The sequence below is a fragment of the Petromyzon marinus genome, chromosome 39 (assembly GCF_048934315.1).
Source record: "Petromyzon marinus isolate PM22_M1 ecotype Great Lakes invasive population chromosome 39, UKy_Petmar_22M1.pri1.0, whole genome shotgun sequence".
NCBI lineage: Eukaryota > Metazoa > Chordata > Hyperoartia > Petromyzontiformes > Petromyzontidae > Petromyzon > Petromyzon marinus.
In genome coordinates this window covers 4,852,440-4,869,694 of record NC_133705.1, presented here as the reverse complement: position 1 = coordinate 4,869,694, position 17,255 = coordinate 4,852,440, and the positions used below count along the sequence as shown (strand labels likewise).

At 48.5% G+C, this 17,255-nt stretch overlaps 1 protein-coding gene across 1 annotated transcript; it reads left to right on the top strand.

The window, feature by feature from the left end:
* Positions 1 to 634: 634 nt before the first annotated feature.
* On the top strand, positions 635 to 8,535 carry LOC116950577 (chymotrypsin-like elastase family member 2A). The gene is made up of 8 exons (XM_032968476.2): positions 635 to 742; positions 1,081 to 1,175; positions 2,077 to 2,174; positions 4,546 to 4,671; positions 5,654 to 5,790; positions 6,140 to 6,285; positions 7,054 to 7,206; positions 8,334 to 8,535. Exons 1-8 carry the CDS (start codon positions 703 to 705, stop codon positions 8,388 to 8,390), a joined length of 852 nt encoding a protein of 283 aa, XP_032824367.2. The 5' UTR covers positions 635 to 702; the 3' UTR covers positions 8,391 to 8,535.
* The last annotated feature ends 8,720 nt before the right edge of the window (positions 8,536 to 17,255 follow it).

Here is a 17,255-nt window from a genome sequence, read left to right as displayed (position 1 = left end):
CCTAGATTTTGGGTTTGGGACAGGTTTTAGGGGTTCCTTAGTCAGTTGGGGCAAGGGATAGAATTGGGATAATGGGTAGGAATAAGGTAAGATCAAGTGGTAGGCTTGAGGTGAGTGTGTGGGCTATAGTTAGTGCCAGGGATTGGGACAGCATGAAGGCTAAAGTAAAGATTAAAGGGTTAGGCGAGTCGTACATTTGGATAAAGTGAAGTCTCAGTTTACGGGGATCCGCTCAATTTGTTACTTTAGGTATACTATTCAACAGTCAACACCATTCTGCTCAGTTTATAGTGAGAGGTTGCGGGTTCTCTCCTTTGGCTGCGAATCCGTCACCAGTTTCGAGTGTGTTGGTTATCCTTAGTTTATTAATCATATCCGATTCAAAAGTAATCACTCAAAAACTTGATTGATCAGTTCAACCACCTTCCAGCATATGACACAGCACAAAGCAGACATGTGTCCTACAAACCCATATAACTCCTTGCCAGCAAATCAATCTTCTCAGGACCACTATTGATCATTTTATCATCGCTCTTATCAAAGACCGCACGCAATTGTAGGGGATCCAGGGGGCTGGGGGGATCATATGGGAGCTCTGATGATGTCCCCCCCACCTCTCCCAACCGCCTCCCACCTCCCAGGTTCTATAAGAAGGCCCTGGATGAGGAGGAACTCACCGACTTCAAACGAGACTCGGACAAGATGCTGGCCCTGATTGCCTCCGTGTTCCTCCTGGTGCAGGGTGGGTGTTATCATCTTCATCGTTGTCATCATCACCTTCGTCACCACTACCATAATCACAACTCACTCATCATCCCTCTAAAACCGTGGCCGCCAATGTGCCAATACCTCTCTGTACCAACCCATAGCTCCCCATGGTCCCATGTTTCCCCATGTCTTCCAAGTATTTTCCCACGTATGCATTGCGGCTTCCAATGTCTCTCCATGCCCCCCTGTATCTCCCTGTATCCCCTTGAGTCTCGCCACGTCTTCCTGTGTTCCTCGTGTCTCCCCATGTCTCATGTCTTCCTATGCCTCTGTGTCTCCTCGTGCCTCCCTGGCATCCCCGTATCTGCACAGCGACTGCGCAGGGCTGTGGGGTACCCAGTTACCCTCCCATCGACAGCCGCGTCGTCAATGGGGTGGAGGCGAAGCCCAACAGCTGGCCCTGGCAGGTGTGTGTCACGGCCTGGCTCCGCGAGCCTGGAAAACAATAAACACAATTTATAGGGCGCACTTATTTAGTGAATCGAACGCGATGTTCAAGAGTCCAGAGGCGTAGAGCCGAAGCCCAGAGTCTCTCGTACAACAGCCTGCACAGGTGAGCCTGGACAGATGAGAGCCGGGACAGGGGAGGCTGGACAGGTGCAACTTAAAAGGATAGCCTAAACAAGTTAGAACCTGAACAGCTGAGCCTGAAGAGGTGTCAGTCTTGAGCTGGTGCTGATGGTGGTTGGATGCTATGAATGTGCTGCAGTGGGAGAGTTCCAGATGGCTGCCACTGAAGCTACAGAGAAAGGCTGCTCGGCCAGGCTGGCACCGGTTCTGGGTGCAACAAACCCGAGCGACCCGAGAATCGATTTGCCGATCACGGCTAGCATCAGTATCGATTGTCTGAACCGGTCCTGGGCCTCCGCTAGGTCGACTCAGCCTCAAATGAGTACCCGGTGCATTGTGTGAACATCGCCACATGGGATACTAAGGTGGCCGGGTGCTGTGCTGGCCTTCATGAATGCTCGCTAATAGAACTTTCCCCAATGGTCTATCGAAGATATAGGGGGATCTTTGTCTTTAGCGTGCGAATGCGATTGAGAGGCCATCGCGCGCAAACCACCATTGATGCCGCGACCCCTCGGCATCGGAAAAGCCACCGAATTGTTTCCGGCCGGACACTCCACCGACCTTGAATGATAAACCACATTTTAAAAAGTTTGCACTTTTCCAGCCCAAATGTCTAAATGAGCGTGTGTCTGCGTGTTGTTGCGACTGTGATTGCTGTGTCCAGTTTTTTTGTTTCGTTTATAGTTGTGGTGGTTGATGGCTTGTGGTGGTCTCTTGTGGTTGTGGCTGCTGTAGATTTCCCTGCAGTACCTGTCTAGCGGATCCTGGTACCACACGTGCGGTGGGACCCTGATCAACCCCCAGTGGGTGCTCACGGCGGCCCACTGCATCTCGTGAGTTCCACCACCACCACCTCATCACCACCTCATAATCTCCACCTCGTCATCATATCATCGTCGCATCTCGTGAGTTCCACACCACGTCATCATTACCACCTCATCATTACCATTACCACCTTGCCACTATCTCATTATCATCATAAGCACCAACATCTCTAGAATCGCTATCTCATCATCATCACCCGCATCGCCATCGTCATCACGTCAACGCATACGTTCACATGCATCTATCCATAACCATGTGTCCTTGTGCATGCCTATGATTTTATCAATATCGCCATCATCTCATTACCACCACCACCACCACCACCTAAAAGATATAACCACCATCTCCACATGTCCACAAGTGTCTGTCTGTTACGTACGAGGAAACTAAATTGACTGGGAAAATCTGCAGCGAGGCAGAGCAGCTCATATTTATATTGGTGACATATTGGACATCAAAGCAGATGTAAGTTTTCAGCCTGGCATTTTAAGTCAACATCAAAGCAAAATAGAGGCAGACCTCGCTTAGCGCGACCCCGTGGAACGCCGATTCGTTACGGGGCTCTTTGTTCCTGGAGAGCATTTTGAGAGAAACAAAAATCCTAAGAAAATCAAAACATCTATGAAGGGCTCCCGAGTGAGAACAGGCAACAATGCTGGTGGAGGAAACAGAAAGGTCCCCACCCCCCATCATTCGCTCAGCCAATGAGAGCGACGCCAACCAGAACCCGCCCATTGCGATTCGATTATCGCGGTTCGTAGTCACAATGACATTTATTTATGAATTTTAAAAAATATTTTTCGGCCAATGTTAGCCAGGTGAAAATTGACGAGACCGGAATAGAGTCTCAGGTTCCATGTTAAATAAACCTCGCCACACCAATGTAGACTGAGGGCACCATCGCCAAGGTCGCGAAGGTTCTGGAGCCCTTCTCTTGAGAATGACTCGGACTGAGAGCGTAGCAGCAGCAGCTACCTTCCAACCTCGTCCCTTACCGCTGCCATGTAGGAGCACAGTAGAATACACTCGCCAGTAGAGTACACACTGATGTTATAATAATTTATTCTTTTTTTATGAAATCAAGTTTACCATCCATGTTATTACAGTAGTTCCTTCGGTTAATGTGTTTAATCCATAACTGTCAACCCACACGGTTTACCCCGTATTCTTGTACATGGAAATTTAGTTGTCAGGTCCATACGGCATACAGCCGTTTCAATACGGGCAACAATTTTTTTAATTTCTATTTTTTGTTTCTTCCTTGTGATGGGACTTTGTGTGATGAACGTTGAGATTTATAAGGGCACGGGGTGGCCAATAAGGTCTGAATTGGTCTGTAATAAAGTAGGCACTGATAAGGGGTTGATAGGTATGTTAATCCGTTCCACGAAAACTGTTAACCGAAATAACTGTTGAATCGAATTCACTTATTAATTGATAAATAATTAAAACAATTAGTCTGCAAGAGAGCTGTTGTTTTCACTGCCAAAACAGAAAACGTAATAATGTAAAGCCAGTCGACGTCTAAACGCTGACAGATGGGCGTCGCTCATTGGCTGAGGGCACGGCTCAGCCCCACTAACGAGCGATCGGATTGGCCGAAATTGGCGCTCGTATGCATATCATGTAAACATACTGTTACATCAACAATGTTATTGTTAGTTAACAATGTTAACGTGAGCCGAAACCATGGGGGTCCTATGGGAGGCGAAACGTTAAACGAAAAACCGTAAACCGATGTCACTGTTAACCAAGGAACTACTTTATTAGCGCTATTACTGACACCCCAATGACGCCCTCAGATATTTCTCACGTGAAAGAAATAACGCAGTTGACAACGCATCCCCACATACGCAATGGTATAATGACTTCCCCCTTTTCGCAACGATTCGATCAGCGCTCAACTTCTCCAGGAATGCATCTTGAGCTACTAAACGAGGTCTGCTTGTACAGGTGAGGTCATTATATCAACCACTTCCCCTAACCGCAACCTGTCTGAAAACGTTAGGCATCGAAGCAATCGTCACACCATACAACACTTCAGGACAAAGCAGTCAAAACCCATTTGCGGATGACAAAGCAACTAATTTAAGACCGGAAGAGTAGGATGTCTCTACAACTCTGGCTGTCGCCTGATGATGCTGGTTGTAATTACTGGCGAAACGTCACGGTACTCGAATTGTAAATGTTTTGGGTTTACACTTCAACACACCAGTGTGCTGTACTAGTAACAAATTTGCAGGTTTTGTTTACGCGACAAACCTTACTAATTGGCTGTGACGTGTTAAACTCACAAACTATCAGAACAACATGAGCTTGCATTGACCCCATGGTACGGCGAGTGTTAGATCACCACATTTGTCACACTGTCTGTGGTAGCTCCCGCACGTACCGCGTGGCTGTGGGTGAGCACTTCCTGTCGGTCGAGGAGGGCGGAGACGAGTATCATGACGTGGCCCAGATCCTGGTCCACGCCGGATGGAACGGCAACAACGTGGCTGGCGGGTGAGTCACCTCCACATTGAGAAACGTGCATTGTGATAATTTAGATGGTCATTTTGCTATTATAAATGTCCAAATGATGGGCCACATTGTTGAGCTGTCGTCTGTGATAGGCAAGTTGCTTCTGAAAAATAAGTTAATACCTCAGTGGGCATTGCCTGATAGGATAGGGTTTAGTTGTATTGGTGTGTGTTTGGGTGATTATTCTTTTTAACCCGTGCCCCTGCTGTACATCTGTGAAAAAGAGCTTCATGGCTCATCGGATTATTCCAGTATATATACAGATTCTGAAGGGGATGTTGACGCGTGCTTGGGGGAGAGATTGTTTCCTCCGAGCACGTTTGTGTCGGGAATATGAGGGAATTTTTTTTTATTGATTCAACTAAAGCCTTTTATCTGAAGACCGCCTCATCTGTCTCTACCGAGAAATGTCCATCGCAGAGCAGTTAAACCCAAAAGCTTTTTCTTTTTATTCGCAGAGCTGGATATTAGGCAAAGTGCTGTAAGTGGAAGAACGCAACTCGGTCAGTAATTGGTGACTGGGCTGAGACCATCAACTCCATCAGCTCGCTGCAATTGAGAACCCAATTTAACCACGAGTGGCTAAAACCTGGCATCCAAACCCAGGATCTCAGCAGCGCCATCTCGGCACCTCTTGGCCCCTATGCCACGTGGTTAACTCGCGCCCAGCAACTTGAGATGCCGTCACATTTAAACGCTGAATAAATACAAATTTCAGGCGAGCAAGAAGGCCACCACCAGAGGGCGTAGTGGGGCACTTTGGCGCTTGGGGGCATTTCGTTGCTCTTCGCCCCTCTCTCCTGCAGTGCCGCTACCACGCAAAGTTGAGCCACCAGCCGCCACTGGCGGCGCCATCCTTGGGAATGGGGTGCCAGGAGCAGCCGCCCTGCCTGGCCAGCCCACCCCTCCCACTATATCACCGGCTGTGAACTCTAACCATGACCTCTGGCCGTGCCCTAACCAGGAATGACATCGCTCTCATCCGCCTGGCCAACCCCGTGATCCTGAGCGACAAGATCCAGCCGGCCTGCCTGCCCCCCGCTGGGCTGATTCTGCCCAACAACTACGTCTGCTACGTCACGGGCTGGGGCCGTATCGCCAGTGAGTCCGGACCAAAGCCTTGCTCTCTTCTGTTGCTTGCGCACACCTATGAAGTCCAGAGGTGGTGGGGCCATCTGCCAGCACCACACATACCCTGCCACTGATATCTCAAAGCCATCTGCAGGCATTCGTGAACGCATTTATATCACCACACCAATACCGCCATCACCACCGCCGTCATCGCCACCACCACCAATACCACTGCCGCCACCACGACTACCACCAATACCATCACCGCCAGAACTTCTACCGCCACCAGCACCAATGCCACCCTCCCCCCCCATGTGCTCATGCCACTGTGGTCATGTACTGGGTGTCCCTCCTTGCTCCATTCTCGTTTCACGTTCAGCTGGAGGCGCCCTGCCCGATGCCCTGCAGCAGGCCAACCTTCCCGTGGTGGACTACGCCACCTGCAGCCAGCCCAGCTGGTGGTCGACCAACGTGAAGACCAACATGGTCTGCGCCGGAGGAGATGGATACGACTCGGCGTGTAACGTAAGGAGGAGCGCTACCCAGGATGGTCAGCTTGAGAACGGCCTTGTGATATGGAGTGACCACCATCTCTGATACGTGGTGGGTTTGTCGCAAGTGGCGGCCAGTAATCCTCCAGTGGCTGCGGAGGCAGCACCCAAGGTTGGTAGATCACCGCATAGATGTTTCGAAACTCCCTTCCCACGGGTGAGCGTCGAGGAGGTGCCATACCTGTCTCGCAAGGAGAAGGCGGTGAAGAAAAGTGCGAACTGATACAATCTGTTTCTGTCTGTATGGGATGGAGCATTGCCGCCTCGCATGTGTGGGTTTATTCCGGGTGCGCCGGATTCCTCGTTAATTTGCTGAATGTCCTCATACAAAAACATCTGCTTGGCTCAAAGGCTCTTACCAGCTGAAATATATTAATATACGCGCTGTAGAGCTCCATCTCCTGGGGCCCCCCAGAGCTCCGTCTCGTGGGGTTCTCCAGAGCTCCGTCTTGTGGGGCTTTCCAGAGCTCCATCTCGTGGGGCCCCCCAGAGCTCCGTCTCGTGGGGTTCTCCAGAGCTCCGTCTCGTGGGGCTTTCCAGAGCTCCATCTCGTGGGGCTCTCCAGAGCTCCGTTTAGTGGGGTTCTCCAGAGCTCCATCTCGTGGGGCTCTCCAGAGCTCCGTTTAGTGGAGCGAGCAATTCCAGGGCTGCGCCTTTACCATTTTCACACGCACGCCTTTCATCGCACCCTCACCTGTGATCCCGCATTTCTCCCCCATACCCCCCACCCATGCCACTGCAGGGCGACTCTGGCGGCCCCCTGAACTGCATCAACTCCGCCGGCATATGGGAGGTGCACGGCATCACCAGCTTCGGGTCTTCTATGGGCTGCAACTACATCCGCAAGCCCAGTGTGTTCACCCGCGTGTCGGCGTTCAACGACTGGATCACCAGTGTGAGTTCAACGGGAGGGTACTGGGAGGACCTGGATGCCCCCCCCCCACCCAAGTACAGCAGTCGCTCTTAGATTCGTCGTAAATCCAGCCGGTTGTGGTCGTAGTGCGATCAAAAACGAGAAGACGGATCGCGAGTCAAAAGTAAATGGGGGAGTCGTAGTGAGGTCGTGCAACTTCTCGTGTTAAGGGTGTTGCTAAAGGGAAACATCATCACTCCCACGGTGTGAACGTTTCTATGAATGTCGATGACTGTGGTGATGTTTGTAATGTTGACATGAGCGTCACTAATGTTATTATCCATCTTGTTGTTGGTCATTGTTACTTTATTATGGGCGCCACGGTGGCGAGATGTTAATTACCTCGCCTGGTATACAGGTCGTGGGTTCAATCCCAACTCTGACCCGTATATTTGGAGTTTGTATGTTCTCCCACTGGTCACGTGAATTCTTCTCCGAATCCACCAGTTTTTCCACATTTATAAACACGCGTTTAGAGTATTTGGTTGCTATAAATGTCCACATGACGATAAGCCACTTTGTTGAGCTAACAATTGTGGCCAGGTCGCCTGACCTAGTAAAATAAAAAATACATATAATTCTTAGTTATTATCGGTTATTGTCGACTTGCGAGTGGTCTTGACCGCTCGTAATATTTTCTCAAAATATTTCAAAAGCTGTAACTCTTTATTTACTTGGCGTAAAAACTATTGCCATAAACCAGACTTATGACATTGTTGCGGTGTCGTAATATGTTCCATACAGACCTATAACAATGTTTTGTCATCATCATCCAAATAATCACCACTCATGTTAGCCATCACCAGTAATCTTGCAGCACAGTGCGCAGTAAAGTCCAGGAGGTCTCAAGACGTGTCACGTTGTTTTTCCACTGCAGAAACCGAACCGTGCCGCTGATATCACATACAGTGAACTGAGTCAATATGCGTGTAGATGCAAGCGAGCTAAATTCACGTCTTGCCAGGATAGAGTTTCATGGTCTAGTTCTGGCTCAGATCGGCAAACAGTGGAAAACCACGCATACTGTGATGACCCTGCACTGTACACCTGTACTTACCTGATACCCATGCCTCTCTCTCTCTCTCCTCCCGCTCTTCCCCCTTAACTAGGCCATGGAAGTCTATAGTGCCCGTGATGGTCCCGATGCGATGGTCAGTTACTACTAAGCAGATCTAATGGAAGACGGAGCACCTTTGTATGCTGGTGTGGAACAGACTGAAGACTCCATTGCTAAACTGTGATTGTTTGATGATGCTAATTACCATGAGTGAGATGGAATCGTGGTTCAATAAAGGATTTGTTTTATTGTGATCCGGAGTGATGGGAATTTTTTTAGAATGAGATTGAAGATTGCTTTTTATTGATCATAATCATATTAATAGTTTCAGCTTTTAACGAGTATTTGCTCGATCTCTGAGAGAGAGAGAGAGGACAACTCAGAGGCGCGAGGAGGAACTATAGACAAGCGGGAAGGGCAGCAGCCACGCGGTGATCCGGCGCCAAATTTCCTCAGCGTATGAAAGTGTTATCGGTCAATTTTTGAGCGTTTATGCATGGGGCGAGATTTGAGCGCCCGGAAAAACTTCACGCGTGCGAGGGGGCAACACTGTTCTCGCTGGCTTGTACCGCCTTCATCAGGTGAAGGGACCAGTCTGTCTCAAAGACTGCGCTGGAGTGAAACAGAGCCAAGCTCAGACTACGACCTTTAAGCTGTGTGAGAGGGATTAAGGTGCCTTGACAAAGGAATTAGCGCAGTCTTCGAGACAGACTGGTCCCTTCACCTGATGAAGGCCGCTTGTGTTGTGGCCGAAACGTCGAGATTTTTGTTTCATTTTTATTTTTTTACCTACGTGACTTTACCGAATAGAACCAAAGAGTATGGATCCTTGCAGTCACGAAAGCTTCAAATCTAGAATTGTACCGCCTTCTCCTGGTGAGCCAGGGTATGGGCACTGCCTCGACGCCCACAGGAAGGGAGTTTCGCAAGATTTATGCCATCCACCAACCCTCGCTGCCTCCACCAGTGCTGGATTACGGGTCATGTGCATAGCCGCCGTTTGCTGCACCGCCATCATATATCCTGGCTACCAGCCCACTCATTACTACTTTTCAATAATGGAGCCCCCCCCATCGTCCCCTCCTCATACATGCGGATTTTCTCCCACTCATTAATGTAGGTCAAATATCCCAATATAGGACGACAGAGCTTTGGCAATAATTTCCACCGGTTCTGGCTGCCTTCCTGCCTTTGCGATTTCCCACGACCCCATGCAAAAGCTGCCCGCGTTACAAATTTTACAGCCCTTGCCGTCACAGTGTTCGGTTTACGACAGCAATGGAGAACCTGCAGCCCTGCAGGCCCGGAGGCTTTACGTATTACGGCTCAGGGTCACAACAAGTCTACACCGCGGATTAAAACCGCGAACCTCTACAACAAGCGGTGAACATGCTACGGCTAGGCCACGCGAATGGGTTGTTTTGCCAAATGCGCACGCCTATGGTCAACGATCAATTTCCTTTATTCAGAACAGCCTCAGGGTTGCATCCTCCCAGCACCCTAGATAATCAACAGCTGACTATTGCGGGTTTCCTACAGACAAAAAAAACACTCCACACATTCATCAATCACACTGTGTGTGTGTGTGGGGCCTTAAAAGGAAAAATATATATTAAAGGCAATGTTTGGGGCAATGACCCTTTTGCATAGCACACAGAGAGGCCAGTAGGGCGATATTGCGGATAGATTAAGAGTTGGCGTTTTTATTTGTTTACACCATGGCATTACGTCTCCACTGTCTGGCCTCTATTCCTGTGCTATGAGGAAGGGCCATTGCTCATAACATCGCCTGTGATATTTTTTTCCCTTCAAGGTCACAGCTTTGACGATTGCTTTGAGTGTGTTTTGTGAGTTGTGCTTTGTGAACAACAGCCGACGCAGCATCACCGAGGCCGTTTGCCAAAGGTTGTGGAATTTTCACCGCAGTCTCAGGGTTGGGATCACTATTGGGGGCGAACAACGCTCAACAGAGCTGGCCAAACACAGAAACACACGAATATAAACGCTCAACAACAACAATCGCCATTGGCCACTAAGTGGCTGTGACGCTTGTGCCAAGCTATATGCTCTTTTAGGCAAAGTGAAGTGTCTAAGGTTCGCTGGTAGACCCAGGTGCCAAAGGTTGACTGACCGAGATAACTGCCAGATGCACCACCTGTACCCCTGTGGGGGCTACCGTCCCCCGCCATCACTGAATTGTCGGGGCCGTTGCCCACCGACTCCCCCGTTCCATTCATACCGCTACCCCCCGGCTGCTCTGTCAGGTCCAGACTACCGACCCCTAATGTCTCGCCCCCCTGTACCTCTGCCTGGGATGTCGACCGCGTTTGCATAGCTTAATTAGCGGCTCGTACGCTTTCCGCTTGCGATGCGCTACCCTGTTCACCGGCGGCGTGCCACGGTGAGCGCGCTCGCAATAAAACCCTGTCCTGCACGGGAATAAACAGGTGCGGCGCGCCGCCGTGGGATTCCCTCCCACCCACGCTCCACGCGCTTAAGCAAAAACAAACACGCCGCGACTACTTTGCTCTGATTTAACGGGCCGTTTACACAGCTGCGTATTCGCGCACGCCAGGCGCTTAATTCGCTACCTCGCTATTAGACAATCGTGCGGGTGCGCGACCGCAACCCCGTCACACAGGCGCACGAGCGCTAAGCGCTACTGTAGGCGATTGTGCAGGTACGCGAGCGCTGGGCACCACCGAAAACAGTCGTGTAGGCATGCGCGCGCTGAACAATACTGTAAACGATCGTACAGGTACGGACACCAAGCACGCTCTACTCCCTTATTCGCCGCAAACAGCCGCGTGTGCGCACGAACACAAAACACTCTCCACCCTCCTCTTCACCCTCCAAAGGACCACACGACACAGTTTATTCCCCGACCAGTTATTTTATTTACCGCGAGCGACCCGTTAAGCTACGCATAATTGTGTGGGTCCGTGGATGTCAGCCTATTCCCCTTGGGATCCTAGACTGTATTTCCTCGGCCTATCGCTCTGCTTTCTACCCTCGATCAAATAGCCCAAACTTACCTCTCTCTCTTACTCACGCGTGCTTCCACTCTGCTGTGCTGGAAGCTGTAGAAAAGCGATCCGTAGAGGGTTGAGCCTGGCTGCGCTGAAGTTCGTTGCGCGGACGTCTCGAACGGCTGACTCCCCTCCTGCGTGGACCGCGATGATTTTTGAATAAGACTGACTCTTGCTACGCTGAGCCTCCGTATTTAATACACCCTAAAGGCATTCCGTTTCTCTGGCGCCTGCCCACCCGTGCTCCTTCATATTCAGATTTGTAATATTACTTATGACAAAGGCGTACCGTGGTTCCCACGCTCCGTACCGCCCTGTCCATTCAGAGGCTGAGTAATTTTCGCCCTTTTTCACATGCTGATCCGTGACCTTTTCCTAGAACAAAAGTCATTCAGATGCTTCCGCCCCGCGCCGCCCTGTCTATGCAGAGGCCTGAATGCTCCTACCCTGTTGTAGCACCCCGATTTCGGACAATCTGAAAACAGTATTGGCTAAAGGACTAAATTTCGCTGTCACCCCAAAACATATACCGAGGGATGATATCATTTCTCAGGTCGATGTAGCCCTCAAAGGTATAGGACACATCCAAGCAGACGTCGCGAGAGCTGAAATAGCTACTATTCTTAAGAATGCTAAGAAACCCGTTAGCAACATCAGCAAAGATGAACGCTTTGAACTCGCGAAATTAAAAGAGAGACATGATATAATCATCCTCTCAGCTGACAAGGGCAATGCCACTGTAATTATGGATAAAAACTCATACAACAATAAAATTCAGGACCTACTCAATGATGGTAGTTACTCAAAAATTAAAAATGACCCTACTAATAGCCTAACTATGAAAACCAACAAGATCATCACAAGTTCGACCTCCCTAATCGAACCAACTAAACGTCTCTCCCTAAAACCTTCTGCTGCAAGACCCCCTAGATTCTATGGTCTTCCAAAGATTAATAAAGAAGGCACTAAATTTCGATTTAAAGCTTTCGTGACTGCAATGATTCATCTTCTTTGGTTCTTTCGGTAAAGTCACGTAGAATGAGAATAAAATAATAAAATAAAATAACACAATAATATTCTCACGACGTTTCGGCCACAACACAAGCGGCCTTCATCAGGTGAAGGGACGAGACTGTCTGGTAGGACAGCGTTGGAGTGAAAGAGCCACGTTCAGATCACGGCCTTTAAGCTGTGTGAGAGGAACAAAGCGCCCTCAACTTTAGCACCACGGATAGCTACGGGCCCCGTTCAGACGGACGAGTTCGTCCATGGTCGGAACAGAGGAGGGGGAGAGAGACAGCTTAGAGTCGCGGCATCTCTTCAGAAAGGTGAGAGACTCGATTAGTTGAGCCTTCTTATCCCGGAGTCTGTTGAATGATCTTAAGTATGTGTGGAATCCCTCCCCGTAGAGGCGGTTAAATTTCTATTTAAAGCTTTCGTGACTGCAATGATTCATCTTCTTTGGTTCTTTCGGTAAAGTCACGTAGAATGAGAATAAAATAATAAAATAAAATAACACAATAATATTCTCACGACGTTTCGGCCACAACACAAGCGGCCTTCATCAGGTGAAGTGACGAGACTGTCTGGTAGGACAGCGCTGGAGTGAAAGAGCCACGTTCAGATCACGGCCTTTAAGCTGTGTGAGAGGAACAAAGCGCCCTCAACTTTAGCACCACGGATAACTACGGGCCCCGTTCAGATGGACGAGTTCGTCCATGGTCGGAACAGAGGAGGGGGAGAGAGACAGCTTAGAGTCGCGGCATCTCTTCAGAAAGGTGAGAGACTCGATTAGTTGAGCCTTCTTATCCCGGAGTCTGTTGAATGATCTTAAGGATGTGTGGAATCCCTCCCCGTAGAGGCGGTTAAATTTCGATTTAAAGCTTTCGTGACTGCAATGATTCATCTTCTTTGGTTCTTTCGGTAAAGTCACGTAGAATGAGAATAAAATAATAAAATAAAATAACACAATAATATTCTGCTGTCTCTCTCCCCCTCCTCTGTTCCGACCATGGACGAACTCGTCCGTCTGAACGGGGCCCGTAGCTATCCGTGGTGCTAAAGTTGAGGGCGCTTTGTTCCTCTCACACAGCTTAAAGGCCGTGATCTGAACGTGGCTCTTTCACTCCAGCGCTGTCCTACCAGACAGTCTCGTCACTTCACCTGATGAAGGCCGCTTGTGTTGTGGCCGAAACGTCGTGAGAATATTATTGTGTTATTTTATTTTATTATTTTATTCTCATTCTACGTGACTTAACGAAAGAACCAAAGAAGAAAAAAGAAGGCACTCCACTACGACCCATCGTATCGACGATCAACTCCCCTACCTATAAGCTAGCACGTTTTCTGTCGGATACCTTGCTACCTTTCACTGGCAAGACCTCCTCAGCAGTACTTAACTCAGCCCAATTGGTTTCTATGGTCAAAGACGTTGTACTGTCCCCTGACGATATCCTTGTCAGCTGCGATGTGGTCTCCTTGTTCACCAAGGTCCCGGTACCTGATACCATTGAAATAATTGAAAATTTGGTACAACATCGACTAAACCCCGAGGTACCTACGCTGGTCAGGCACTGCCTCACCAACACCTACTTTACTTGGAATGGTTCCTTCTACAAGCAAAATGAGGGTACTCCCATGGGTTCCCCTTTGTCACCAGTGATAGCCAATGTTTTCATGGAAAAATTTGAATCGGACGCCATCCAGACTTCCACCCTCAGACCTTCCCTGTGGAAGAGATATGTGGATAACACTTTCGTCATTTGGCCACATGGCCTCCCAGCTCTGAACCTTTTCCTACACCACATCAATTCCAGACATCCCACCATCAAATTCACCATGGAAGTGGAGAAAGATGGCAAGCTACCAATCTTAGATGTTCTGTTTGAGAGGAGACCTGATGGCTCATTAGGGCATTCTGTCTACAGGAAACCCACCCACACAGATTCCTACTTGAAACCTGATTCCCACCACCACCCAGCTCAAAAGAATTATCTCATCAAAACTTTATGCCATAGGGCTCATTGCATTTCGGACCAACACCACCTGACCAGTGAATTAAAACATGTACACCTGGCCCTCAAAAGGAATGGATACTCTGACCGTACCATCCGCCAAGCTGTTTCTCCCTCCATACAGAAACAACCACTTGATACTCCAGTCAAAACCATCACACTACCATATATAGCAGGCGTTACTAAAAAGATTTCCAAAATTCTAAACAAACACAAGATCCAGGTCCGGTTCAATACAGTACACAAAATTCGTGATCTGATCCCATCCGTGAAGGATGTCATTCCTGACTTACAGTACCCCGGGGTTTACAAATTGAGTTGTACCTGCGGTGATTGCTATATCGGGGAGACGAAGCGACATGTCTCTGAACGAATTCGCGAGCACAAATCAGATTTGAAACACGGCAGAACGAATTCTTCTGCCGTAGATGATCACTGTTACAACGCTGTGGGTGATCACGATATAATTTTCTCCGATACCAAGGTTATTTGCAAACCCACGGGTTTTTATCAGAGATTTGTTCACGAGGCAATTCAGATTTACAAACACAGACACAATTTCAACCGAGAAGATGGTTTCAAATTAAGCAACCATTGGAAAGATGTTCTAAATCGAACCAAGCCTTAAACTAATTTTCAATGGTACACTATATTTTTTCAAGTAGTTGTACCCCAAACTTTCGCAGCTTCTTAAAATTCCCTTTTCACACCATCAATATGTAAACTCCCCCTCCCCTCCTCGCCGGCCTGCACATGTTCACCCCCTCTACACAGTTCATCATGCTAAGTCCGCCAATTAAATGCTAATTTTTATGCTAATTCCTTTGTCAAGGCACCTTAATTCCTCTCACACAGCTTAAAGGTCGCGGTCTGAGCTTGGCTGTGTTCACTCCAGCGCTGTCCTCGAGACAGTCTGATCCCTTCACCTGATGAAGGCCACTTGTATTGTGGCCGAAACGTCGTGATTTTTGTCGTTTTATTCTTTACCGAATAGAACCAAAGAGTATTATCAGAGTTGTCTCTTTTGTTTGCATTTTGACTGCTTGTGTTGTGGCTATTGCAAAAACGATTTGCATTTGGTGTTTGAACATCTTAACATCTGTTTTATTATTCATATTCTTGGTTCTTTTGGTAAAGTCACATAGAAGGGAAACAATTAAATAATAAAAATATAAAACAATAAAATTCTCACGACGTTTTATTGCCAAGGGTACAACCTATTCTTATTTTTTCATACAGATTGCTTTATCACTCATCTCGTTATTGATTGGCACACCCGTGCATGGTACAGGTGTGTGCGGACGACACAAAGAGGGAGACCTAAACCCTATTTCTGCCTCCGTTATCATCTCATCCATGGAGAGGTCACGGAACACTCATGGGAACGTGAACAGCCGACGCAAGACGCGCACGAAGGTCAAATGAAGTAGCGGTTCGAGGCTGGCGATGGGATTAATCAGGGCTATGGTTAGGATAATAGTTTGGGTTGGGGTTAATGAGAAATTCAGAGTTTGAGTTGTTAGGGTTTGAGGGTTAGGGTTTAGGATATGGTGAAGACTAGAATAAGTTGTGGGGTTAGTGTTAGTGTTACACAAAGGTGAAAGGGTTTTAGTAAAGGTTATAGTGATGTATAAGGTGTCAAAGTTAAAGTTTGCGTGAACACTAAGAGCTGGGAATTAGAAATGGGGTCAGAGTTTGTGACGCAGTGTGCGAACCACTACACAACCGCTCCCTATGCATACGCATAAAGACTAAGATCCCCCGTGCAGCCTTAACAGACTGGGAAAGTACCGTGTGCGAGTACCGATGAACACCATCACGGTACACGAGGCGGTGGGTGGCCCGCACCACATCCGGCCCGCCTCTGTCTCACCAGTGCTCATGTTTTCACACCGCACCAGGTACTCATTTTTTCCCGCCACCTCCAATTAGCGTGGTCAGCTATGTACGGTGCGAAAGAAGTTCAACGTACATACACATATACATTTTAAGCCAGAGTCGGCCGAGGGGAGGCCCACGACTATAGTTCAAATATTTGCCGGGTTGGTAGCGCAGTTGCGCAAAACACCGTATGTTTACAGGCAGTGCTCGATTTACGAACAACCGCACTTACGAACCAGCTTTCCATGAAACATATACAGGGTGCTTCATAAAATGTTAACACTTTCTGAGAATTTGCAACAATACCACGAGAAATGTGCTGCTGCCTCCGGGCTCTGGAGGCCACCCGGAGCATTTTCCAGGCACGTGTTGACAATGATGGCGAACAAGTGGAGACTCTTTGACTTATTGAAGCTATTAACATTACATTTTATCATGTTACAGTGTATTATACGTTCTATTTACATTAAAAACAATAGTACCATATTGCTGTTAATTTTTTTTAAAGCACTACGTATTTATTTAACATTGACTTAAAACACGAACTTGCACTTGCAAACTGAACCGCAGAACTACTTTGTTCAGTGCAGCGAACCTCACTGAGATGTAACGAGTCAGCCACGTGCTGAGAGTGTTTGTGCATATGTGCGCACACGCCCGCGCGTTACGTCTATGGAGAGCGGTAGTTCAGCGGTGAGGGCACTGCTCCATTAACCCAGCGGCCCAAGTTCGATTCCCGCTCGTGGCCGACACCGGTGACGATTATCTGAACCGGTCAGGGGCCTCTCCTAGGTCGACTCAGCCTCAAGTGAGTACCCGATGTGGTGTGTAAATATCATCACTGAGGAGACAAAGGTGGCCAGGCATGGTGTTAGCCACCCACCCCCTCGTGTGCCGTCATAGGTTCTCGCTAACAGTACTTGCCCGAACAGTCTGTTAAAAGCGATACGGGGAGTCTCTTTTGACTTTGTATACATACACACACATAACCCATTAGGAGCACGTGGCAGGCAGACGGCACTGTCTCGTGAACCAAACCGATCCCAGCCG